Raw genomic sequence first — 26,828 nt, 5'->3', positions numbered from 1 at the left:
AGGCGGTGGGGGGGATGGAGGGGGGAGGAGGGGGTGGGGGCTTTTGTTAAGCGATTAGTATGTGCCAAGTGTTGTACTAAGCAGCATGGCTCAATGGAAAGAGCCTGGGCTTTGGAGTCAGAGGTCAGGGGTTCGAATCCCGGCTCCACCAATCCCGGCTCCACCAATTGTCAGCTGTGGGACCTTGGGCAAGTCACCTCACTTCTCTGGGCCTCAGTTACCTCATCTGTAAAATGAGGAGAAGTTAAGTGACTTGCCCAAAGTCACACAGCTGACAATTGGCGAAGCTGGGATTTGAACCCATGACCTCTGACTCCAAAGCCTGTGCTCTTTTCCACTGAGCCACACTGGTTTTCTTACTTAGCGACTAATCAGTCCACCCATTGCAATGGAGAGAGCAAGCTGCCTGTCTACTTGCTGTTTTCTTGGAGAGACTCATGAAATTACCCCCGTCAGCAATATAACACATTTTGGGACCCCTGATGCCGACGGAATCCTCAATGATCAGCCAATGATAGGGACCGTCTCTATATTTTGCCAACTTGTACTTCCCAAGCGCTTAGTACAGTGCTCTGCACACAGTAAGCGCTCAATAAATACGATTGAATGAATGAATGAATGGGAAAAACATCAGTCCTCCCTCACTCCGACATCATTCGGGGGGTCCTACTCTGACGGGGGTGGCGGAAGGGGCAGCAACAGCATACACAGACCTAATATTGGGAACATTTAGAAGGTTGTTGTGGCTGTTGGATTCTGGGGCAGTGGAAAACCTCAAAAACTGTCCCTTTAGCTGGGATTTACAGTTGCTCCCATTGTATATTTTGTTGTCCTTGCCCTCATACTGTTTTTCTAGTTTTATTACCATTTTCCCTTGTGTGCCTATTGCCCCCCCCCACCCCACTTGTTCTAACTGAATGCCCCCTGGCATGCCCCTCATCATCATCATCGTCATCAATTGTATTTATTGAGCGCTTACTATGTGCAGAGCACTGTACTAAGCGCTTGGGAAGTACAAATTGGCAACATATAGAGACAGTCCCAACCCAACAGTGGGCTCACAGTCTAAAAGGGGGAGACAGAGAACAAAACCAAACATACTAACAAAATAAAATAAATAGAATAGATATGTACAAATAAAATAAATAAATAAACAAATAGAGTAAAAAATATGTACAAACATATATACATATAGACAGGTGCTGTGGGGAAGGGAAGGAGGTAAGATGGGGGGGATGGAGAGGGGGACGAGGGGGAAAGGAAGGAAGGGGCTCAGTCTGGGAAGGCCTCCTGGAGGAGGTGAGCTCTCAGCAGGGCCTTGAAGGGAGGAAGAGAGCTAGCTTGGCGGATGGGCAGAGGGAGGGCATTCCAGGCCTGGGGGATGATGTGGGCCGGGGGTCGGGGCAGGGGGCAGGGGGGCAGAGGCCAAGGGGTGTCTGAATGTCCATCCCATTACCTCTCCCCAGGGCTCAGTTCAGTGCTCTTCATATACACAATAAATACTGTCTAGATGAATGAATAAGTAGATATGTGTCTTTTTGTTCTTAATTCCATCACTGGAGAATTTACTCCAGCCACACCTCTGGGAAGGGGAGGAGGGGAGGAGGGGTTTGGAAGCGTCAGCGTGGGCTTGGGAATTCCACCCTCCCTAACCTGACGTCATCACTCATTCAGAAGAGCCTGCAGCCCTCCTCCTTCTGGCAGAGGTTTTGCGTTGTGGATTCCTGGATGAGATCTTAAAAATCGACAATCTCGCTTTTCTGTGTCAAAAAAAGACTCTAAATTCCTGTGAGGAAATTATCATAAAAACATAAGTTTTCCTTTTGGTCCTTCACTAAAATTCTAGGCTCTGCGCTGTGGGGTCCAGTTGGCTGCAGTGCCCCCAGTTAGGGTTACACTTTAAAGATAAAAATTATTGTACAAAGCTTCTAAACTGTTCAGAAGTGAAAAAGTGTAATGTCTGCATCATCAACCATATCATCAGCTTCAGTGGTATTTATTGGGCACCTCCTGAGTACAGAGCACTGCAATAAGCACTCAGGGGAGCACCACAGAAGCAAAAGACACAATCCCTCAACTTTGGGAGCCGTGGGGACTAGTGGATAGAGCACGGGCCTAGGAGTCGGAAGGTCATGGGTTCTGATCCCGGCTTTGCCACTTGTCTGCTGTGTGACCTTGGGCAAGTCACTTCACTTCTCGGGGCCTCAGTTCCCTCATCTGTAAAATGGGGATGAAGATGGTGAGCCCCATGTAGGACAGGGAATGTGTCCAACCCAATTACCTTGTATCTCCACCAGTGCTTAGAACAGTGCTTGGCACATAGTAAGTGCTTAACAAATGCAATAATAATAATAATAATAATATCTAATGCAGGAGAGAGGCAATTTTAAAATTATTTCTACAGCTACTGGGAGCATGTGGAAAAAAAGAACCTAATGGATAATACTACTGACTGTTGGGACAACTGAATATATTATTAAATATACAACTGAATACCCCTACATACATGAGTGCTCAAGACTGACATAATCTGGGGGGCTGAAAATCAACTAGGGAAGGCTTCTTGGAGGAGGTGGGCTTTTAGGAGGGCCCTGAAGATGGAGAGAGCTCTGTTCTAGAGTATTTGGAGTCTCACCCAGCCTCCTACCTGAAATTCCCTTCCTCTTCATGACAGACCACTTACCCTCCCCATCTTCAAAGCCCTATTAAAATCACATTTCCTCTAGGGAGCCTTCCCCAGCCACTCTCTCATTTCTGCCCCCTACTATGTGACCTATGCAGTTGAGTCCTCATGCTCCTTGAGTCCTCATGCCCTAAGCATTTATTTACTCACTCCTCCCCTGCCCCCAGCAGCATTTAGGTACATATCTTTAAACATGGTTGCTACCCCCTAACTGTAATTTGTGCTAGGCGGCCGGTTCCTTGAGGGCTGGAATCGTGTCTCCAAGTACTTAGCACAGTGCTCTACAGTAATGACAACTGCTTAGCAAGTGTCAAAAGGTTTCCTGAGAACTAGGGTGGACACAATACAATCAGATTGGACACAGTCCCTGACTTCCACCGGGCTCACAGTCTGCGGTCTGCGCAGAAGAAACCCTTAATAAATACTGTCAATTGGTTCTAGGCAGGGGGGAAAATGGTGTGAGCATAGGGCTGGAAGGGAGGGGAGTTGTGAGGGGAGTTGTGAGTCACAACCAAATCTTTTGAAATGTACCAGCTGCACATTAGTGTTAGTAACCCTACTCTCTGGAGGGAGAACCCACTGCTTAAAAGTGTTAAAACCCATTTTGCCAGTTTAAGCATGTTGAAATTGGAGCTGGAGATAAGAAAGACGATCCCACTTGCCCTCAGAATGAACTCAGTGCAGAGAGGGACAGAGAGAGAGAGATAGGTCTCCTTTCCTGAGGCCTGTATCTCCCATCACTCCATGAATTATGCTGGTCAGTGGAGCAACACCATTTAAGGGTGGTTTGAGGTGGCAGACAGCAATTTTGAGGGCTGTCCAGCCTCCTCTCAAGCAAGCCTTAAGGCTTGGAGGCCTGCAGTTCTCCAGGTCTTCCTGAAGCTTGTTAAGCACTCATCACCATCATCAATCGTATTTATTGAGCGCTTACTATGTGCAGAGCACTGTACTAAGCGCTTGGGAAGTACAAATTGGCAACATATAGAGACAGTCCCTACCCAACAGTGGGCTCACAGTTTAAAAGGGGGCTCACAGTCTAAAAGGGGGCTCACAGTCTAAAAGGGAATAATAATGGCATTTATTAAGCGCTTACTATGTGCAAAGCACCGTTCTAAGCGCTGGCGAGGTTACAAGGTGATCAGGTTGTCCCACGGGAGGCTCACAGTCTTCATCCCCATTTTACAGATGAGGGAACTGAGGCACAGAGAAGTGAAGTGACTTGCCCAAAGTCACCCAGCTGACAATTGGCAGAGCTGGGATTTGAACCCATGACCTCTGACTCCCAAACCCATGCTCTTTCCACTGAGCCACTTATGTCCTAGGCACTATACTAAGTACTGGGATAGATATAAATTACTCAGGTTGGATATTGTCTATAAAGAGAAGCAGCATGGCTCAGTGGAAAGAGCCCGGGCTTGGGAGCCTGAGGTCATGGGTTCTAATCCCAGCTCCACCACTTGTCAGCTGTGTGACTTTGGGCAAGTCACTTAATTTCTCTGGGTCTCTGTTACCTCATCTGTAAAATGGGGATTAAGACTGTGGGCCCCACGTGGGACAACCTGATCACCTTGTAACCCCCCCCCCCCAAGTGCTTAGAACAGTGCTTTGCACATAGTAAGCGCTTAATAAATGCCATCATTATTATTATCCATGTGGGGCTCACAGTCTTAATCCCCATTTTATAGGTGAGGGAACTGAGGCACAGAGAAGTGAAGCAAGTTGCCCAAGATCACACACACGGCAGACAACTGGCTGAGCAGGAATTAGAACCCAGGTCCTTCTCAGTAAGCGCTCGATAAATACGATTGATTGATTGATTGATTTTCCCATAGATGCCTACCCCCTCCACTGCTATTTGGGGCTCTTTATACAGCTCACTCAGCTCTGCATTTCTGGTGACTCTACAGGAAGGAGTGATGGCAACTCCCCTGATCCACCTCAAGAAAGTTCCTCTACCTCCCAGAAGACATTCAATCATTTCATTCAATTGTATTTATTGAGTGCTTACTGTGTGCAGAGCACTGTACTAAGTGCTTGGGCAGTACAAGTCGGCAACATATAGAGCACCCCACACATCCAATCCGTCACCAAAGCCTGCTGGTCTCACCTCCACAACATTGCCAAGATCTGCCCTTTCCTCTCCATTCAAACCGCTACCTTGCTGGTTCAATCTCTCATCCTATCCCGACTGGATTACTGCATCAGCCTCCTCTCTGATGTCCCATCCTCCTGCCTCTCCCCACTTCAGTCTACACTTCACTCTGCTGCCCAGATTATCTTTATGCAGAAACGCTCTGGACATGTTACTCCCTTCCTTAAAAATCTCCAGTGGCTGCCTGTCAACCTACGAATCAAGCAAAAACTCCTCTCTCGGCTTCAAGGCTCTCCATTACCTCACCCCCTCCTACCTCACCTCCCTTCTCTCCTTCTCCAACCCAGCCTGCACCCTCCACTCCTCTGCCGCAAACCTCCTCACTGTACCTCGTTCTCGCCTGTCCCGCCGTCGACCTCCGGCCCACGTCCTTCCCCTGGCCTGGAATACCCTCCCTCCACCCATCCGCCAAGCTAACTCCCTTCCTCCCTTCAAAGCCCTACTGAGAGCTCTCCTCCTCCAGGAGGCCTTCCCAGACCAAGACCCCTTTTTCCTCTCCTCCTCCCCCCCGCCCTACCTCTTTCCCCTCCCCACAGCACCTGTATATATGTTTGTACAGTTTTATTACTCTATTTTACTTGTACATATTTACTCTTCTATTTATTTTGTTAATAATGTGCATTTAGCTTTAATTCTATTTGTTCTGATGACTTGACACCTATCCACATGTTTTGTTTTGTTGTCTGTCTCCCCCTTCTAGACTGTGAGCCCATTGTTGGGTAGGGACCGTCTCTATATGTTTCCAACTTGTACTTCCCAAGCGCTTAGTACAGTGCTCTGCACACAGTAAGCGCTCAATAAATATGATTGAATGAATGAATGAATATAGAGACGGTCCCTACCCAACAACAGGAGACAGACAACTACACAAAACAAGTAGACAGGTGTCAAAACCGTCAGAATAAATAGAATTATAGCTATATGCACATCATTAATAAAACAGCAGTAAAAATGTACAAGTAAAATAAAGTAATAAATATTTACAAATATATACAAGTGCTGTGGGGAGGGGAACAGGGAGGGAGGTGGGGGCAAAGGGGAGGAGAGGAGGAGAGGAAAAAGGGGGCTCAACCTGGGAAGGCCTCCCGGAGTAGGTGAGCTCTCAGTAGGGCTTTGAAGGGAGAGGGAGACAAGCAGCATGGCCTAGAGGGAAGGGCTCATGTCTGGGAGTCAAAGAACCTAGTTTCTAATCCCAGCCCTGCCACTTGCCTGTGTGTGACCTTGGGCGAGTCACTTCACTTCTCTGTGCCTCAATTCCTTCATATGCAAAATAGGGACTCTATACCTGTTCACCTTCCTACTTAAAATGTGGGCCACATGTGGGATCTGATTAGCTTGTATCTACCCCAGTGTTTAGTACTGTGTTTGGCACATATTAAAAGCTTAACAAATACCACAATTGTTATTTTTATTATTAATACTGTTTGACGGTAGGCTCTTTGAGGGCAGGGTCTTTTACTTCTTCCGTCCTTGCAAATGCTCAATAAATATCATTTCAGACTAAAATTCTCCTAGAATCTTAATTAAAAGTGTCCTGCAGCTGAGTTTCAAAATCAGCTTTTCTGACCCTCGGATATTGTTCTCGAGAAAATAGCTTTTTGGACAATAAAACTAAAATCCACCCGAGAGTCACCCCATCTTCTTTTCTACTTACCATCTCTTCTGAAGGATAGAAGCCAATTGCTCTCATTACAAAAGGAAGCTCTGTCAAGGGAATATGTGTTGACATCTGTCTGGTCTCCATTGTATCAATACCCTGACAACGGAGCTGAGAATAATAAAAATAGTCTTCCAGTTCCTAAGTGGAAATAAAAATGAAACGGCATAAATTTGGGGCTCAGTAAAGAAGGCCCTCAAAGAAAAAACTTGTGTACGTATTTGAGGAAGCAAATTTTTAGAGTTGTGGGGAAGAAGTGCTTTGGATACAATGGGTAGGTTTAGAGCCAGGAACATTTGTTTTACAAACTTGACTAGATGTTACCAGGTGGTGTTTACTGAGAATACAATTACCCGGTAGAATTCTCCTTCTCTGCCACCATCCAATTGATTATAGAAAGGGATCAAATCGTCACCCCCCAGAGAAACAGCTGCCTCCAGAGCACTGGAACAATAACAAAAACATCACTATTAGAAAGCATTCATGCGAGAACAGATTTCAGATGGTAGTCTGCCATAGCATTAATGACTGCTGAATGTTATTACATGAGGAGCATTTAGGAACATTGTAAATTTGCTAAGAAAAGTCCCTTCCAAATCAACAGAAGTGAAATTCCATTTCAAGACTAGGAGCTGCAACTCTAAGGCAACAATCAATCAATTGAATCAATGGTATTTACTGAGCGTTTACTGTGAGTAGAGCACTTTACTAAGCACTGAACAGCAACAGCTTTAATTCTCAGGATGCCAGAACACCATCCCTGGGACCAATTCTGCTCAGATTCCCATGGATCAGATCTTGTTGCAGAAGAGAACTGGGCCTTTTTTGAATTACGGGAAGAAAAAAAATAAGGCTGATCTACTGCTCTGAAACTCAAAGTGCTCCAGGACCATTAGTTTTAGTCTGAAAATCAGATCCACACACTGGCTGCAATTTAAGGAGTGGAGGATTGTAGAGAGGGCTGCCACTACTGCAATTGCTTCCAGAACACCAGAAGGAAACGATCCCAATAAAGCATCCCAAAAGTCTTGTAATATGCAGCTTGCTTTTACAAAAAGACAACCAGATCGTGAGTGAAAACCTGCCTCTGTTAAGCATATGGACCAACTAATGAGAAATCATTTAGAATAGTATTAAAAGCACAAAACGGGCATTTGCAGAATGGGGAATAAACTTACTTGCCAGCATATGAGACATACCTTTGGGTCATCTCTGATGATCTTAGATCATCAGAAACAAAACTTACAATGTTTCTGCATCTCTTATGCTGGAAAATGTTTTGAAGTGAAAAGTAAACTTGATCTTCAGGAAAAAAAATACTAGCTTATTGGCAAATACAATAATAATTAATAGTAGTTGCGGCATTCGTTAAGTGTTCACTGATTGCTAAGCACTGGGGGAGTTAAAAGAAAATCAGGGCGGGCACAGTCCCTGGTCCTCATGGGGCTCATAGGTTATGGACTCAAGTCTTCTACAAGGCATTTTTTTCAGGACATGATTTGGACAGAAGGCTGTGGAGGAATTTGGGGATGTTCTTTCAACAATATGCATCTGTTCTGGATAGAGCACAATGCAGCATCAGAAGGAACGGCTTTGGCCACGTATGCAGTGTCAGTCAGGGCCCAAGTACTTCTGTGCAAGTTCTCCTGAATGTGAGGGTGTAAGGGAGCACGACTTCACTATCACAGAACAACTGACCGCAGGGATGTCAACTTTTTGCTTTGGACAAGGGTGTGAACTTACGGGCACAGAACTGGAGGGGGTTGGGTTTTGGGGGGAATGAAGGACAATAGGACAATCTGCGCATCAGGCAGAAACTCCTCACCCTGGGCTTCAAGGCTGTCCATCCCCTCGCCCCCTCCTACCTCACTTCCCTTCTCTCCTTCTCCAGCCCAGCCCGCACCCTCCGCTCCTCCACCGCTAATCTCCTCACCGTACCTCGTTCTCCCCTGTCCCGCCATCGACCCCCGGCCCACGTCATCCCCCGGGCCTGGAATGCCCTCCCTCTGCCCATCCGCCAAGCTAGCTCTCTTCCTCCCTTCAAGGCCCTACTGAGAGCTCCCCTCCTCCAGGAGGCCTTCCCAGACTGAGCCCCTTCCTTCCTCTCCCCCTCGTCCCCCTCTCCATCCCCCCCATCTTACCTCCTTCCCTTCCCCACTGCACCTGTATATATGTATATATGTTTTATATATATAAAACATATATATGTTGAGCCCATTGTTGGGTAGGGACTGTCTCTATATGTTGCCAATTTGTACTTCCCAAGTGCTTAGTATAGTGCTCTGCACATAGTAAGCACTCAATAAATATGATTGATGATATGTTTGTACATATTTGTTACTCTATTTATTTTACTTGTACATATTTATTCCATTTATTTTATTTTGTTAGTATGTTTGGTTTTGTTCTCTGTCTCCCCCTTTTAGACTGTGAACCCACTGGTGTGTAGGGACTGTCTCTATATGTTGCCATCTTGTACTTCCCAAGCGCTTAGTACAGTGCTCTGCACACAGTAAGCGCTCAATAAATACGATTGATGATGATGATGACAATAGAAGCGGTGGGGGCTGGGGGGGAAGAAGGGGAAAAGAAGGAAGAAGGGAGGGAAGAGAGGAAATGAGGGAGGGAAGGAGAGAAAGAAAGTGGAGGCTGCATTTACTTGTCACTTCAAATGCCCCCCCACCCCTCTGACCACCAGTGCAGGGCTTCCCACTCCAAATTCCCAGGAAGAAGAGCCAAGCCCCTGCTTCATCTCAGCCTGATCTACCTGGTCAGCCTGATATAATAATGATAATAATAATGCTAGTTGTGGTATTTAATTGCCAAGCACTGTGCTAACCGGCAGGATAAGATACAAGATAATCAGGTCAGACCCGGACCTTGTCCCACATGGGGCTCAACGGTTTGAATCAAAGATCTGCCAGAAGCTCGTATCAGCTCACAGCGTCCGCTCTCGGCACCCCTGGGTGCTGGGTCTGATCCAATCCTCCCAGGATGGAGACCAGAGGAAGCAATCCAAGGTATTTACGGAGCTCTTACTGTGTGCAGGACACTGTACTAAGTGCTTTGGAGTGAATAATACAAAAGTGTTGGTAGAGATGATCCCTGGCCACAAAACAAAAAAAATGCAATATGTGTTAAAGCACTTACTATGTGCCAAGCACTGTTCTAAGCACTTGGGTAAGTACAAGGTAATCAGGTTAGACATAATTCCTGTCCCACATGGGGCGCACAGTCTTAATCCCCATTTTACAGGTGAGGTAACTGAGGCACAGAGAAGTGAAGTGACTTGCCCAAGGTTACACAGAAGATGAGTGGTGGAGCCAGGATTAGAACCCATGACTCCCAAGTCCGTGTTCTTGCCACCAGGCTATGTTCTACAAGGGGAGACAAACATTACAATAAATCATAGATATGGACATAAGTGCTATGGGGCTGAGGGTGGGGTGACTATCAAGTGCTTAAAAAGTACATACCCCAGTGCTTAGACATCTCTGGTGCCCAACCCCAGTGCCCCTTGGAAGGATCTGAAAAGAAGCAGCGGTGATAGCAACCTCTAATAATAATAATTATTATTTATGGTACTTGTCCAGTGCTTACTATGTGTCAAGCACTGTTCTAAGCACTGGGATAGATACAAATTAATTAGGTTGGACACAGTACCTGGCCCACATGGGGCTCACACTCTTAATCCCATTTTACAGATGAGGTAACTGAGGCCCAGAGAAGTGAAGTGACTTGCCCAAGGTCACACAGCAGACATGTAGCAGAGCTGGGATTAGAACCCAGGTCCTTCTGACTCCCAGACACGTGCTCTACCTAATTCTCCTGTTGGCTTTGGGAAAGTGGAGGAGCTGCCATCCTGACTCTTCCCCTAGTCCCTTTCTGGCTCCAGGGGCAGAGCCAGCCACCTAGAACTTCCCGGCCTGTACAGAAAAGCTAACGGCTTTGTTTCCACTGGGGAGGTCATCCCCTTTTCCTTAAGGCCCCAGCTCTTAGAACTGTCTGCATTCCCAATTTTTTTTTTAAAAAAAGGACCTTCCTCATTATCGACATCGGGATCAGTCCAAGAGAACGGACTAAAGGTCTCTTCTAAGCAGAATACTTTCCTAGGCACCAAAGAGAATTAGAACCAAGGCTAGTCCAACCGAACAGGATGGGAGGTTCGTTCCACAAACAGACACGGAGATGAAGCTAACCCTCTGTCTCTACTCACCTCTCACCTGGTTTCAGAGCTCAGTGGGACTAAAAATAGCCCAGCTACCTGCCAAATAATTTTAGTCATGTGAGGTCTGGGAACAGAACCAGGCTGAGCTTGAAGGCAGTGGAAGGGAATCCTCAGCTCAGAGCTTCCAAGGCTCTAAACCGTCCCACCGCATCCACCCAGCTGACAATAGGTGGAAAGGAGACCTTGCCCACCACAAAGAAGGGGTGATGAGAGCAGTCGTCACAGGGAAGGGATCCAAGAAAGGAAGTCAATCAATCAATCAATCAATCGTATTTATTGAGTGCTTACTGTGTGCACAGCACTGTACTAAGCGCTTGGGAAGTACAAGTTGGCAACATATAGAGACGGTCCCTACCCAACAGCGAGCTCACAGTCTAGAAGGAGGGAGAGACGGGTACAGGAAAGAACTGAGAGGAGAAGAAGAAGGGGGAGACACAAATGAAGGGGGTTCGGGGTACACAGCGTGGGACTGGGAGTCAGAAGGACCTGGGTTCTAATCCTGGCTCTGCCACTTGTATGCTGTGTGAACTTGGGCAAGCCACTTCACTTCTCTGTGCCTGTTACCTCATCTGTAAAATGGGGACAAGGGACGATGTCCAACCCAATTTGCTTGTATCCACCCCAGCGCACAGAACAGTACCTGGCACATAGTAAGTGCTTAATGAATACCATAGTAATAATAATAGCATTATTATTAACACTTGGATTAAATGTAAATCCACAATGTAATGCAATGCATGAGGGGGTGATGGAAAAGGATGGCAGGGAAGACTCAGAGGAGAAAGGTGAGAGTGCTCAATAAATGCCTTCAACCATTACATTGAATATCATGAATATCATGATGTAGGGGGAAGCTGGGATATGCAGAAATTACAGCATCACCCCTGTAATAATGTGCTGGAATACATCATAATATGATTTGATTTATAACCTGTACTTTCATTCTGCAGCACTCCATGGGCCTTTTTGAAAGTTTTTTGTTTACTTGTCCTTTTCTGGCCTTCCTTGTTGCTAACTGGACTCAGAACACATTAGATATGAGGAATCAGAGCTAGAGACTTCTAGACTGTAAGCCTAGTGTGGGCAGGGATTGTCTCTCTTTATTGCTGAATTGTACTTTCCAAGTGCTTAGCACAGTGCTTTGCACACAGTAAGCGCTCAATAAATAGAACTGAATGAATGAATGGAGAAGAAGTATGGCCTAGTGGAAAGAGCCCAGATCTGGGAGTCGGAGGATCTGGGTTCTAATCCCAGCTCCACCACTTGTCTACTGTGTGAATTTGGGAAACTCACTTCACTTCTCTGTGCCTCAGTTCCCTCGTCTGGAAAAAGGAGATTCAATACATATTCTCCATCCTACTTACACTTCAAGCCCATGAGGGATCTGATTATTTTGTATCTACTCCAGCGCTTAGTATAGTGGTTGGCACATAGTCAGTGCTTAACACGTACCACAATTGTTACTATTACTTAACCATAAAGTGCTAATTTAGTTTATGGTGTCTGTAAAGAATAAAAATACAAAATGAAATTCTCAGTTGCCTGGACCCATACTAAACATCACAAAGACACACTTACAGAACTTTCCTTGTCTTTTCAGCTCTCCTAAAACTGAACCTCAGAAAGAAGCAAAAATGGTAATTAAGTAAACTGCTCTTTCACCTCTGGTTCATCTGTTCTAACAGTGTCAAGATTGAAAAGCTACATCCTTACAGTAATCGTGATGGCTAGGTTTTGGATGGTATTACCGGGAAGTGGATGGTCTGATCCTTAAATTCTACCATTCCATCCATGGAGTTCCACTCTTGTTTGGAGAGGCTGGTTTCAAAGCATTGGTAGGCACTTGACTGTTTTCAATGTGTGCTCTGTAGGTCAGAACCATCATGATTCTGAAAGCAACTTAACTCATGAGAGTAACTCCACAAAGCTCTGTAGTTGCATGCCCAGAAAATGTCATTATCAAAATTGCTTCTTCGAATCACTGAATCCTTGGGAAATAAGAAGGCTTAGATCCCTGGAGTCTCCGATTTTTCATAAATGCTTCTAAAAACATTTTTTGATAGGTAATTAAACTCAGATTTTAAAATCTCTGTGGTGACGAGAGGAAAAAATTGGCTCCACAGCAGGAGGCAGCAATGTTCTGGGTCCGCCCAGCTACTATAGACCAGGGCAGCTCGGTCAGAAGCAGAGTAAGCCACCAGGTAAATAAAATAGCATGGCTTGGTGGGCAGAGCACGGCCCTGGGAGTCAGAAGGACCTGGGTTCTAATCCTGGCTCTGCCATATGTCTGCTGTGTGAACTTGGGCAAGTCACTTCACTTCTCTCTTCACTTCATCCTCATTTGTAAAATGGGGATTGAGACTGTGAGCCCCACGTGGGACAAGGGACTGTGCCCAACCCGATCCACTCAAGCGCATAGAACATTGCCTGGAACATAGTAAGCCCTTAATGAATATAATAATGATAATGATAATTATCATTATTATTAACACAGATTTAATGTAAATCTACAATGTACATGATTTCCCTATTTTTTTCTTCAGATTTCTCATTACTTGAGAATCTTCAGTCAGTCAACATTAAATAGTAATAACTGCGGTACTTGTCAAGTGCTTACTATGTGCCAGGCACTGTACTAAGAGCTGGGATGGATACAAGCGAATAGGGCTGGACAGAGTCCCTGTCCTACATGGGGCTCACAGTCTTGATCCCCATTTCATAGATGAGGTAACTGAGGCCCAGAGAAGTTAAGGCACTTGCCCAGGGTCACGCAGCAGATAGGTGGCAGAGCTAGGATTAGAACTCGGGTCCTTCTAACTAACAGGCCCATGCTCTATCCGCTAGGCCATGCTGTGTCTTCCCAGGCCACACTACATCAACATAACTATTGCAACATATCTACTGCAAGAGCTACCTCGCATTAAATCTTTAAAAGGCTAGTTGATAAGGTGACTGCTTCTTTATTTCCCACTTCTGTGCTCGTGCTTTCCATCCCTTGCTCACACCGTTCTCCCTCCCTGGAACCTGCTCCCTCTTCAAATCCACCAGATCACAACTCTATCTTAAAAGCCCTGCTAATAGCGCACCTCCTCTAGGAAGCCTTCCCCAGTTAATTCTGAATTCCCAAGCACTTCACCCTTAAAACCACCCTTAGCATTTACATTTTTATGACCACCCTCCACACTTAAGAATATTTTGCATATTAAACTTTCTATCTCATCCTGACACTGGTTCCACTACCTGTTACAGCCTTGTTTTTCCTCCTGCTTCCACTATTTGTAAATCATTTTTGTCTGCCTGCATCTACCCATTAGACTGTATATTGCTCAAGGGCAAAGAACTTGTGTTTTACTTCTTCTGCATTCTCCCAAGCACTTAATATAGTGCTTTGCACTCAGAAGGCACTCAATAAAAACCAATTGATTGACTCTGTGCCACTTCCCCAATTAACTGCCACTGAATTTAATTTAAAATTGCGTTGGCATTTTTATCAGAACAAACTATTATGTCTACTGGTGAATGGTAATTATATGTAAATGTTACCTTGGCAGATTTTTGTCTTTTGAAATCTTTCCCTGTGGAGAATTTGCCATAGGTGTTTAAGCTTATAATCAAATTAAAATGGGTGGCTTCGGTCCCTAATATTAAAAAAGAAACACATTTGGCAATGGTCTGGGGAATTTTACTGGGGTCAGTGATAAAGCCCGCTCTCAAGAGGTGAAGAACTAGGTACTCTTTTCACAGTTTGAGAATGTGAAACTACTAGGGAGAATGACCAACTTGACAAGCAGGGACCAGATGCAAATTTAGAAAGCATTCAGCGGTAACAGACCCTAAAACTTGCACCTGGACTTCAACGCTTCAGCTTCTTGTTGGGTTAAACAGTCAGTTTGGGGGCAAGTGGAATAAAGGTTAAAAGTTATTGGCTTAAGCAGGAGAAGAAACAGCCATACTTGCCCAGTTTGACCTTGACTGACAGGGTAGATCTCTCCCAGCCTCAGGTTGGAAATTGACCTTTTGTTACAAGTGTTCACATCATTTAAATTTGTGAAACTGGAAGTCTCCACAGAGAAGCAGATGGTGGCCACTTCAGCCCAACCCACTTCTCCAATAGAGGATCTAATGGTAAATAGTAGAGGTAACCACAGTAGTAGTAGCAGCAGCAGTGCCGCCCGAGGGCAACCTAATCTCCTTGTATCCCCTCAGCGCTTAGAACAGTGCTTTGCACACAGTAAGCGCTCAATAAATGCCATCATTATTATTAGTAGCAAAGCCTCAGTAGAGCTTCACTTGGTTCAGTCCAGTGTACCAGGTGTTTGAGAAGAACAGAATAACAAAATGACAATTTCCCAGCCCACAAGAAGCTTACACTCTAACACGGGAGACTATTTACAACTAGAGTGGTAAAATTGAAAAATTGAGGATGCATATATACATAGGGAAACAGGTTGGCCTAGTGGAAAGAATCTGGGCCTGGGAATCAGAGCACCTGGGTTTTCTTGATGGACCTGGACATGGTGGACTTGGAGCCTAATCCCGGCTCCGCCACTTGTCTGCTCTGTGAGCTTGGGCAAGTCACTTCGCTGCCCAAATGATCTTTGTACAGAAACGCTCTGGGCATGTCACTCCCCTCCTCAAAAATCTCCAGTGGTTGCCTGTCAACTTACAAATCAAGCAAAAACTCCTCACTCTCGGCTTCAAGGCTGTCCATCCCCTCGCCCCCTCCTACCTCACCTCCCTTCTCTCCTTCTCCAGCCCAGCCCGAACCCTCTGCTTCTCTGCCGCTAACCTCCTCAATGGGCTTCGTTCTCGCCTGTCCCGCCGTCGACCCCTGGCCCACGTCCTTCCCCTGGTCTGGAATGCCCTCCCTCCACACAACCACCAAACTAGCTCTCTTCCTCCTTTTCAAAGCCCTACTGAGAGCTCACTTCCTTCAGGAAGCCTTCCCAGACTGAGCCCCTTTTATCCTCTCCTCCTCCCCATTCCCCCACCCTACCTCCTTCCCCTCCCCACAGCACTTGTATATATTTGTACAGATTTATCACTCTATTTATTTTACTTGTACATATTTACTATTCTATTTATTTCATTAATGATGTGCACATAGCTTTAATTCTATTTGTTCTGACTATTTTGACACCTGTCTACTTGTTTGGTTTTGTTGTCTGTCTCCCCCTTCTAGACTGTGAGCCCGCTGTTGGGTAGGGACCATCTCTATACGTTGCTGACAAAACTTCCCAAGTGCTTGGTACAGTGCTCTGCACACAGCAAGAGCTCAATAAATATGATTGAATGAATGAATGAACTTCTCTGGGCCTCAGTTTCCTCATCTGTAAAATGGGAATTAAGACTGTGAGCCCCATGTGGGACAGGGACCGTGTCCATCTTCTATCTATCCCAGCACAGTACAGTGCCTGGCACCTAGTAAGCGTTTAACAAATATTAAAAAATGGACACTAAAGAGGGCGGAAATAGGTTCATAAGAGCAAAATAATGTCTTCCAGTGGCACTGAGAGGAAAAATTGTGAGGATAATTCAATTGCTCCCTTACAAGCTCTTGTGAAAGGCGGTAAGAATATCTAGTGATCTTAAAAAGGCTTTACGTCTCTTAATAGGCAATGATATTGCATCCTGGGATGTATTCATAATTTGGAGGTGAGCAAGAAGTTCTAGCACCTACTTTAAATTAATTTCCCACTGCAGCACACTCCGGTCACTCCCTCCGGCGGTGAAAGCATAGCATCCGTCATAAGAAAGGGTCAAGTTGGTGACACCATCAGGATGACACATAATAGCAGTGGTCTTGTGAGGATTGCCATCAATGGGTAGAATCTGCAACCCAACCTTACAGGAGAGATGAAGACATTTATTTTTACTTTCACATACTGTAACTGCCTGCATATTGTCCCCCTTTCAACAAGGATACGGAGTAGTACCAGCCTAGATCCTGCCAGTCAATTTCAAGCCTGTTCCCAACCCAACATGCTAGGTGAGCCCGTTGTTGGGTAGGGACCATCTCTATATGTTGCCTATTTGTACTTCCAAAGTGCTTAGTACAATGCTGTGCACACAGTAAGCGCTCAATAAATATGATTGAATGAATGAATGCTAAATACGACTCCCCCAGAATACATTCTCCCCCATGAGACTAATTGCCCTGGTGCTTTTTCAAGTTCCCTGACAGGGCTCTGGGGTCTGCAGTTTACCCAGAAGTTTTTGCTAAATGTTCAACTCACTGACTCTGTAATAACTGGAAGCAATCCAGTTTGGACATATGGAGTAAATGTAAATAAATAATAATCATTATGGAATTTGGCTCATTGTACTAAGCGCTGGGGTAGATACAAGATAATCGTGTTGGAGCCATGCCCTTTCCCACAAGGGGCTCAGTCTATTCATTCATCCATTCATATTTATTGAGTGCTTACTATGTGCAAAGCTCTGCACTAAGTGCTTGGGAGGTTTAAGTAGGAGAGGGTAGACTTTAATCTCCATTTTACAGATGAGGCAATTGAGGCAACTGAGAAGGAAAGTAACTTGACCAAGATTTCACAGCAGGCAAGTGGTGGAGCCAGAATTAGAACCCAGGTCCTCTGACTCTGAGGCATATGCTCTTTTCACTAGGCCACGCTGAAACTTGTCTCCAGGCAGATCGAAATGTACCATTATTAACGCACAGGCGATAACTACACCGAATGGAAGTCGGAAGGGCTGAGTACCTTGTCTTTGTTTATAAATACCAAATATCGTTTCTGTAAGTCATCAGTGGTCAGGGCTGGGAGGATTTGCATCTGCTCAATGGGGGAACCATATGTCGGCCCAAGAAGCGTCTTCCTGAAGCAACAATAAAAAGCAGGGCATTTTTTATTCCTCAGATCCAAAGAAAAACACAGGCTTTTTCCAGTAGCCTTATTGTGGGCTTAAAAAAAACATTAACATGTTGGGTTCTTTTGGCCATGTGGCTTCTCATCACATCACCTGGCTCCCCTATTTACTTATTAGTACACTCAATCCACCACTACTGGCTATCCCCCTCTAGTGAGCAGGGAACTTGTCTACTAACTCAGTTATAATAATAACATTAATAATAATAATTGCTGTATTTACGTTCTTACTTTGTTCCAGGCACTGTACTAAGCACTGAGGGGATACAAGCAAATCGGGTTGGGCACGGTCCCTGTCCCACATGGAGCTTGCAGCCTTGATCTCCATTTTATAGATGAGGTAACTGAGGCCCAGAAAAGTGAAGTGACTTTCCCAAGGTCACACAGCAGACAGTGGAAGAGCTGGGACTAGAACCCAGGTCCTTCTGGCTCCCAGGCCAAGCTCTATCCACCAGGCCATGCATATTGTACTCTCCCAAGGGGTTAGTACAGTGTTGTGCACAAAGTAAGCGCTCAATAAATGTGACTGATTCCTTTAACAGGAGAAAGCCTGGTTCAACTGCATCATCATCATCATCAATCGTATTTATTGAGCGCTTACTGTGTGCAGAGCACTGTACTAAGCACTTGGGAAGTACAAATTGGCAACATATAGAGACAGTCCCTACCCAACAGTGGGCTCACAGTCTAAAAGGGGGAGACAAAACCAAACATACTAACAAAATAAAATAAATAGAATAGATATGTACAAGTAAAATAAATAAATAAATAAATAAATACAGTAATAAATATGTACAAACATATATACATATGTACAGGTGCTATGGGGAAGGGAAGGAGGTAAGATGGTGGGGATGGAGAGGGGGACGAGGGGGAGAGGAAGGAGGAAGGAAGGGGCTCAGTGTGGGAAGGCCTCCTGGAGGAGGTGAGCTCTCAGTAGGGCCTTGAAGGGAGGAAGAGAGCTAGCTTGGCGGAAGTGCTTCAATGAGCAAGCACTTGTGGGGAAAGCTCTTCAGGACTTAACAGCGGTCGCGAGGTCTAGCCTTCCTCCAGATAGGCTGGAGGGAGCTGTCGGGTTGGGATTTGGGGAAATTTGAACCTTAAACAGCAGTCAGAAAGCGACACATACGGATGACAACAGTAAACTGCCAAGTATCAGCCCTTTCCCATAGGTTAAGCTATTTTGTGTTGTGTCTCCCAAGAGGCCAAGATACATCATACACTACATCAGATATAAAAGTAAATACATATGTAGAATAATTATGAATAAGGTACCCTACAAAGTTTCTAAAATATTTGAAAATATGTAGAATTTTCCTCATAAATGCTTTTTTCAATCTTTTCTTTCCCAAGGCTTTAAATGGCAAGGGGGAAAAAAAGGGTTTCTGGATTATTTCCTTTTGCCCTCTTCCCTCCAGCTTCTCTGAGGGAGGCATTTCCCAGCTCCCTTTTCCCTTTGCTCTCCAGTTTTTGTTTTGTTCTCTAAACCTTTAGAAAATGATCCTGGTATCCAATAGAGCAGAAAGCCTCCTCACCATGGGAAGGCAAATCCAGTTGACCCTGGGCTGGGAATTGTAAACAGACCCCTGCCAGATTCTGACTCTTCTCTCTGTGAATGGGTGGTTCTTTCCATCATCCTCACTTCCTGTTTATTCCTTTTCTTCCATTCTCATCCCCATGGATCCTTTGCTCTCTTCCCTCTCACATCTGGCTGCCAAACCCACTGGCTGCTGCTCTCCGCTGGGGAAGAGAAGGCAAATGGATCTCTTCAGAACATGCTATTCCATGTTCGGAGCTTCAGGGACGGCACAGTAAGCGCCGACTATATGAGGCCCAGGATCCGTGGAAGACAGTAGCACGATACACTGACCACAGCTATGCAAATATTTAGGGGTGAGTGTGCAACAGCTCCACATTACCACCAGCTGAGATTGAACTCTGAAGGCTCCATGGGGTAATTAAATCAAAACAGGAGGGAGTGGTCATTTAGACATCACCATCCTAACCTAACAGGAAGAAGGCAGTATAATGTTCTCCATTTTGACTTATTAACTTTTTAAGGCCAAAGTGATACCATTGAGTTTGGGTATGGTTTTGGTGAGGATGTGTGTGGGAGGGGAGAGAGGGGGGCGTGCGCGCGAGCGTGTGTGTGCGCATGAATGGAGAAAGATCATTGTCCCATTTAATCCAATTTTTAACCACCCAAATTGGTTTTTATAAATTAAGGTTAAAATCCCCAAAGAACCAAAGAATATTACTATATTCTAAATCATTGGGCTTTAACATTTTCCTTGTCAAAGTTCATTTACGTCGATTGATGAATCCCTCTTAATTCTTCCATAGCTGTTTAAAATCAATTGAATGCACTTTTGTGATAAATTGTCATTATCTTTAGAATGTGAAATCTAGAAAATCTGGTACTTCAAGGTACATCTGGGGGGATTTCCAGTCCTCCCACTCTGTAAAAAGCTTGGAGTTTGCTTCGATAACAGGCCCCCTTTTCCGTTTTTGCCTGGCTCTTGTGTGACATTATTCTTCTCATTCCACCTCAGAACTGAGATTTGACTGTTAAGTTACGGATTGGTGCTCATGTCCAATGACGTACTTGAACAAGATTGCCTTAACATGGCTCTATGAATGTTTGTTCATCCAATGCCAACCTACTCTCTGAGCCCGTATCTCCCCTATCCTGCCACAGATCTGTTCCTCATATCCACCCTCTATCTTAGAACTCCCTCCAACCTTCATAAATGACTGAGTGCCACTCTCCCTTCAATGCCTCACATCTCCCTCATTTCCCCTTCTCCTTCTTCCTTCTGCATCGCCTATGCACTTCGATCTGTACCCTTTAAGAACTTGATATTCACCCACCCTCAGTCCCACGGCATTTGTGTACATCCTTACACTCTGCCGCTTCCCCTATCTGTAATTTATTTTAATCTCTGCCTTCCCTCTAGACTGGAAGCTCCTTGTGGGCAGGAATGGGACTACCAACTCTATTGGCTTGCACTTTCCCAAGTGCTTAGTACACACTATAAGCACCTAGTAAATGCAACTGATTGACTGTTTAGCCATTTGCACTGTTTGCAAGTGCCAAGGAAGAGTAATAGCTTCAAAAAAAAAAAAAAACACTTGCCATGCAAATGTGATTGATTTAAGTTATACAATTAACTCCCCAAATTTTTGAAACTTTTGAAATTCCTGAAATTATACCTAAGTTTTACCTGGAAATTTACTTGGAAAAAGAATAAAACCTAATAATTATCTCCCCAAACGGTACTATATATTCTTTAAAAATTCATGCACTACAATCAGTAAATCATCATCATCATCAATCGTATTTATTGAGTGCTTACTGTGTGCAGAGCACTGTACTAAGTGCTTGGGAAGTACAATTTGGCAACATATAATATGTTCTAAACAATGGCTATCTTCTGGCTAAATCCAAGGACTACTTCTTTTTAATCCTTCTTGATCTTTCCACGGCCTTCAACACTGTTGACTTCACACTCCTCAAAACTCTTTCTGGCTTAAGTTTCAAACTACAATATTACCCTATTGCTCCTCCTACCATTTCACTATTTCTCAAATCCTTTGCTAGATTGTCTTCCTCTTTCACCCCTTTACCTTGGGCATCTTTCCAGACTCAGTTCAGATCAATCAATCAATCAATCAATCGTATTTATTGAGCGCTTACTATGTGCAGAGCACTGTACTAAGCGCTTGGGAAGTACAAATTGGCATCACATAGAGACAGTCCCTACCCGATAGTGGGCTCACAGTCTAAAAGGGGGAGACAGAGAACAGAACCAAACATACCAACAAAATAAAATAAGTAGGATAGAAATGTACAAGTAAAATAAATAAATAAATAAATAAACAGAGTAATAAATATGTACAACCATATATACATATATACAGGTGCTGTGGGGAGGGGAAGGCGGTAAGGCGGGGGGGAGGGAGCGGGGGACGAGGGGGAGAGGAAAGAAGGGGCTCAATCTGGGAAGGCCTCCTGGAGGAGGTGAGCTCTCAGCAGGGCCTTGAAGGGAGGAAGAGAGCTAGCTTGGCGGATGGGCAGAGGGAGGGCATTCCAGGCCCGGGGGATGACGTGGGCCGGGGGTCGATGGCGGGACAGGCGAGAGCGAGGTACAGTGAGGAGATTAGTGGTGGAGGAGCGGAGGGTGCGGGCTGGGCAGTAGAAGGAGAGAAGGGAGGTGAGGTAGGAGGGGGCGAGGTGATGGAGAGCCTTGAAGCCCAGGGTGAGGAGTTTCTGCCTGATGCGCAGATTGATCGGTAGCCATTGGAGGTTTTTGAGGAGGGGAGTGATATGTCCAGAGCGTTTCTGGACAAAGATAATCCGGGCAGCAGCATGAAGTATGGATTGAAGTGGAGAGAGACACGAGGATGGGAGATCAGAGAGAAGGCTAGTGCAGTAGTCCAGACGGGATAGGATGAGAGCTTGAATTAGCAGGGTAGCGGTTTGGATGGAGAGGAAAGGGCGGATCTTGGCAATGTTGCGGAGCTGAGACCGGCAGGTTTTGGTGACGGCTTGGATGTGAGGCGTGAATGAGAGAGCGGAGTCGAGGATGACACCAAGGTTGCGGGCTTGTGAGACGGGAAGGATGGTAGTGCCGTCAACAGAGATGGGAAAGTCAGGGAGAGGACAAGGTTTGGGAGGGAAGACAAGGAGCTCAGTCTTCGACATGTTGAGCTTTAGGTGGCGGGCGGACATCCAGATGGAGATGTCCTGAAGGCAGGAGGAGATGCGAGCCTGGAGGGAGGGGGAGAGAGCAGGGGCAGAGATGTAGATCTGGGTGTCATCAGCGTAGAGGTGATAGTTGAAGCCGTGGGAGCGAATGAGGTCACCAAGGGAGTGAGTGTAGATTGAGAACAGAAGGGGACCAAGCACTGAACCTTGGGGAACTCCCACAGTAAGAGGATGGGAGGGGGAGGAGGAGCCTGCAAAAGAGACTGAGAAAGAACGACCGGAGAGATAAGAGGAGAACCAGGAGAGGACGGAGTCTGTGAAGCCAAGGTCAGATAACGTGTTGAGGAGAAGGGGGTGGTCCACAGTGTCAAAGGCAGCTGAGAGGTCGAGGAGGATTAGGACAGAGTATGAGCCGTTGGATTTGGCAAGCAGGAGGTCATTGGTGACCTTTGAGAGCGCAGTTTCCGTGGAATGAAGGGGACGGAAGCCAGACTGGAGGGGGTCGAGGAGAGAGTTGTTGTTGAGGAATTCTAGGCAGCGCGTGTAGACAACTCGTTCAAGGAGTTTGGAAAGGAATGGTAGGAGGGATATGGGACGATAACTAGAAGGTGAGGTGGGGTCAAGAGAGGGTTTTTTTAGGATGGGAGAGACATGGGCATGTTTGAAGGCAGAGGGGAAGGAACCAGTGGAGAGTGAGCGGTTGAAGATGGAAGTTAAGGAGGGGAGAAGGGATGGAGCGAGAGATTTCATAAGATGAGAGGGAATGGGGTCAGAAGCACAGGTGGCCGGAGTAGCACTTGAGAGGAGGGAGGAGAGTTCCTCTGAGGATACCACTGGGAAGGATGGGAGAGTAGCAGAGAATGTTGAGAGCCGGGGGGGTTGGAGAAAGGGGGGAAGAGACTTTGGGGAGGTCGGACCTGATGGATTTAATTTTGTTAATGAAGTAGGAGGCCAGATCGTTGGGGGTGAGGGAAGGAGGAGGGGGAGGAACCGGGGGCCTGAGAAGGGAGTTGAATGTACGGAAGAGCTGGCGGGGGTGATGGGCATGGGTGTCAATAAGGGATTCCCTAGGTCTTTTCCATATATACTCATTCCCTCAGGAAGCTCATCTGCTCACAAAACTTCTACTCCCATCTTTTTTTAATAGCATTTGTTAAGCACTTACTATATGCCAGGCACTGCATTAAGCGCTGGGGTAGAGTCAAAATAATCATTTTGGATATAGTCCATGTCCCACATGGAGTTTACAGTCTAAGCAGAAGAGAGAACAGGTATTTAATCCCCATTTTACAGATGAGGCAACTGAGGCAGAGAGAAGTGAAATGACTTGTCTAAGGTCACACAGAGGACAAATGGCGGCGCTTTTTCAAAACCCATCTCCTACAGAAAAAGACTTCTCTTGCTCCCCTGGCCTCATCATCCACCACAGCCTTTCCAGCACTTTTATATAAATATATGCCTGACAGCTGAATGTACACATATTTTGGGTTGCACTGTTATTGCTTCTAAAATTGTAAACCTCTCAAGAGTAGGAACTCATCTTATTCTCCTTCTGTCCTTAGTACAGCCTATTGCCCCAGTTACGGACTACAAATTTTACCAAATAGCACCAAATATCATGAAAGTGACTAATCTGTTCCCTTTCCAACAGCAGGATAGTCAAAGCTGGCAGAATTCTCTAACCTGATAAAAATGAGTTTTGGAGAAGCAGCGTGGCCTAGTGGAAAGAGCATGGGCCTAGGGGTCAGAAGGACCTGGGTTCTAATTCATTCAATTGTATTTACTGAGCGCTTACTGTGTGCAAAGCACTGTACTAATGGGGATGAAGATGTGAGCCCCACGTGGGATAACCTGATTACCTTGTATCTACCCCACCGCTTAGAACAGTGCTTTGCACATAGTAAGCGCTTAACAAATACCAACATTATTATTATTATTATTACTAAGCTCCGCCACATAAGAATAACAATAATGATGGCATTTGTTAAGCGCTTACTATGTGCCGAGCATTGTTCTAAGCGCTGGGGGAGATACAAGGTAATCAGGTTGTCCCATGTGGGGCTCACAGTCTTAATCCCCATTTTACAGATGAGGTAACAGGTACAGAGAAGGCAAGTGACTTGCTCAAAGTCACCCAGCTGATCAGTGGCAGAGCCGGGATTAGAACCCATGACCTCTGACTCCCAAACCTGTGCTCTTTCCACTATGCCATGCTGCTTCTGTGCTTCTGCTGGGTGACCTTGGGCAACTCACTTTACTTCTCTGTCCCTCAGTGACCTCATCTGTAAAATGGGGATTAAGACTGTGAGCCCCCAGGGGACAACTTCATCACTTTGTAACCTCCCCAGTGCTTAGAACAGTGCTTTGCACGTAGTAAGCGCTTAATAAATGCCATCGTTATTATTATTATTATTTAGTACAGTGCACTTAAATACCATAAAAAAAAATAGTTAGGACCACCTGGAAGTTGGAAGTCATCATGAAGACTGTAAGCCCCACGTGGGACAACCTGATAACCCTGTATTGTCCCCCAGGGCTTAGAACAGTACTTCACACATAGTAAGCGCCTAACAAATGCCATCATCATCATTTAGGAATGATAAACAAAAAAAAAAAGTCTCTGGGGAACTGTCTTTATTACCTGCACATTTTAGTGGTGGAATTAAAGAGTTTCAGCTTGTTCACACTGTTGCAAATGAGAAAGAATGATTCTTTGGTGAGAGGTGGGTACCAGACCATGTATTTGGGGAGGGCCCCCTGATCAGTGCGATCCATGCTTAGTACTTCCAGGCAGTCCTTAGTACTGCGGGAGAGGTCGTACTCAACCTAAAAAATTTAAAAAAAAAAAAAAGAGAGAGAGAGAGAGAGATGGAGGTGTCACAAACCAGTCCCAGAGAAAAGGCTGGGGATTAAAACAATAGGACTTGGTGCATCTTTATGGCTGGCAGATCAAGGTCACATCTTATACCATCATTACGCTCTTCTCCCTCCCTTCTGTATTACCCCTGCATTTGACTATTTCCTAAGCACTTAGATACTCAACCCTCATAAGAGCAGTCCTGTTTATCTTTCCTTACCCTCTGTGGCTTCACAGAGAAGCGGCATGGTGTAGTGGATAGAGCTTGGGGCTGGGAGTCAGAGGTCGTGGGTTCTAATCCTTGTCTGCTGTGTGAGCTTGGGAAAGTCAATTCACTTCTCTGTGCCTCAGTTACCTCATCTGTAAAATGGGGATTGAGACTGTGTCCAACTCAATTTGCTTCTAACCACCCCAGCACTTGGTACAGTGCCTGGCACATAGTAAGTGCTCAACAAATACCATAATCATTATTATTCACCTAGCTGTGAATAATATTTTACCGTCTCTCACTAGGTTGCAATCTCCTCGAGGGCAGGGATCCGTGTCTACCAACTCTATTGCTTTCTTACGGTAGTTGTTAAGCACTTACTATGTGCCAAGCACTGTGCTAAGGGCTGGGGTAAATGCAAGCTAATCAGGTTGGACTCAGTTCACGTCCCACATGGGGCTCACAGTCTTATTCCCCATTTCACAGAAGACATAACTGAGGCAAAGGGAAGTTAAGTGACTTGTCCAAGGTCACAGGGCAGATAAGTGGCAGAGCCAGGATTAGAACCCAGGTCTTCTGACTCCCAGGCCTGTGCTCTTTCCACTAGGCCACACTGCAACCATACTCTCCCACGTGCTTAGTACGGTGTCCTGCATTTCATTCTCAGTCCCCTTCAGGGGCTCCTTCTCCCCTCCCATCCCCTTACTGTAGAGGTTCCTCAAAGGTCAGTTCTTGGTCCCCTTCTGTTCTCCATCTATACTCACTCCCTTGGTGAACCCATTCGCTCATACGGCTTCAATTATCATCTCTACGCTGATGACACTCAAATCTACATCTCTACCCCTGTCTTCTCTCCCTCCCTCCAGGATTGTAACTCCTCCTGCCTTCCGGACATCTCCACCTGGATGTCTGCCCGCCATCTAAAACTCAACATGTCCAAGACTGAGCTCCTTACCGTCCCTCCCAAACCCTGCCCTCTCCCTGACTTTCCTGTCACTGTAGATGGCACTACCATCCTTCCCGTCTCACAAGCCTGCAACCTTGGTGTCATCCTTGACTCTGCTCTCTCATTCACCCCACACATCCAATCCATCATCAAAACCTACCAGTCTCACCTCCAGAACATCACCAAGATCTTCCCTCTCCTCTCCATCCAAACCACTACCTTGCTAGTTCAATCTCTCATCCTATCCCGACTGGATTACTGCATTAGCCTCCTCTCTGATCTCCTGTCCTCCTGTCTCTCCCTGCTTCAGTCTATAATTCACTCTGCTGCCTGGATTATCTCTGTACAGAAATGCTCTGGGCATGTCACTCCCCTCCTCAAAAATCTCCAGTGGTTGCCTATCAACCTTCGAATAAAGCAAAAACTCCTCACTCTCAGTTTCAAGGCTGTCCATCACCTCACCCCCCTCCAACCTCACCTCCCTTCTCTCCTTCTCCAGCCCAGC

The 26,828-nt window shown here is 45.7% G+C and overlaps 1 protein-coding gene across 1 annotated transcript in view; it reads right to left on the bottom strand.

Annotated features, from left to right (window-relative positions):
- CFAP251 (cilia and flagella associated protein 251) overlaps window positions 1-26,828 on the bottom strand; it is a 71,364-nt gene that overhangs the window by 11,000 nt on the left and 33,536 nt on the right. The window contains exons 16-20 of the mRNA XM_038763613.1: window positions 24,954-25,138; window positions 17,440-17,554; window positions 16,401-16,564; window positions 6,846-6,936; window positions 6,490-6,633 (exon numbers count right to left, since the gene is read on the bottom strand). Of these exons, the coding sequence (XP_038619541.1) occupies window positions 6,490-6,633; window positions 6,846-6,936; window positions 16,401-16,564; window positions 17,440-17,554; window positions 24,954-25,138 (699 nt within the window). The remainder of the gene's footprint in view (window positions 1-6,489; window positions 6,634-6,845; window positions 6,937-16,400; window positions 16,565-17,439; window positions 17,555-24,953; window positions 25,139-26,828) is intronic.

Source organism: Tachyglossus aculeatus, chromosome 21, assembly GCF_015852505.1.
Source record: "Tachyglossus aculeatus isolate mTacAcu1 chromosome 21, mTacAcu1.pri, whole genome shotgun sequence".
NCBI classification, from domain to species: Eukaryota; Metazoa; Chordata; class Mammalia; order Monotremata; family Tachyglossidae; genus Tachyglossus; species Tachyglossus aculeatus.
The sequence above is the reverse complement of the archived record's forward strand: the minus strand, read 5'-3'. Positions and strand labels throughout refer to the sequence as shown.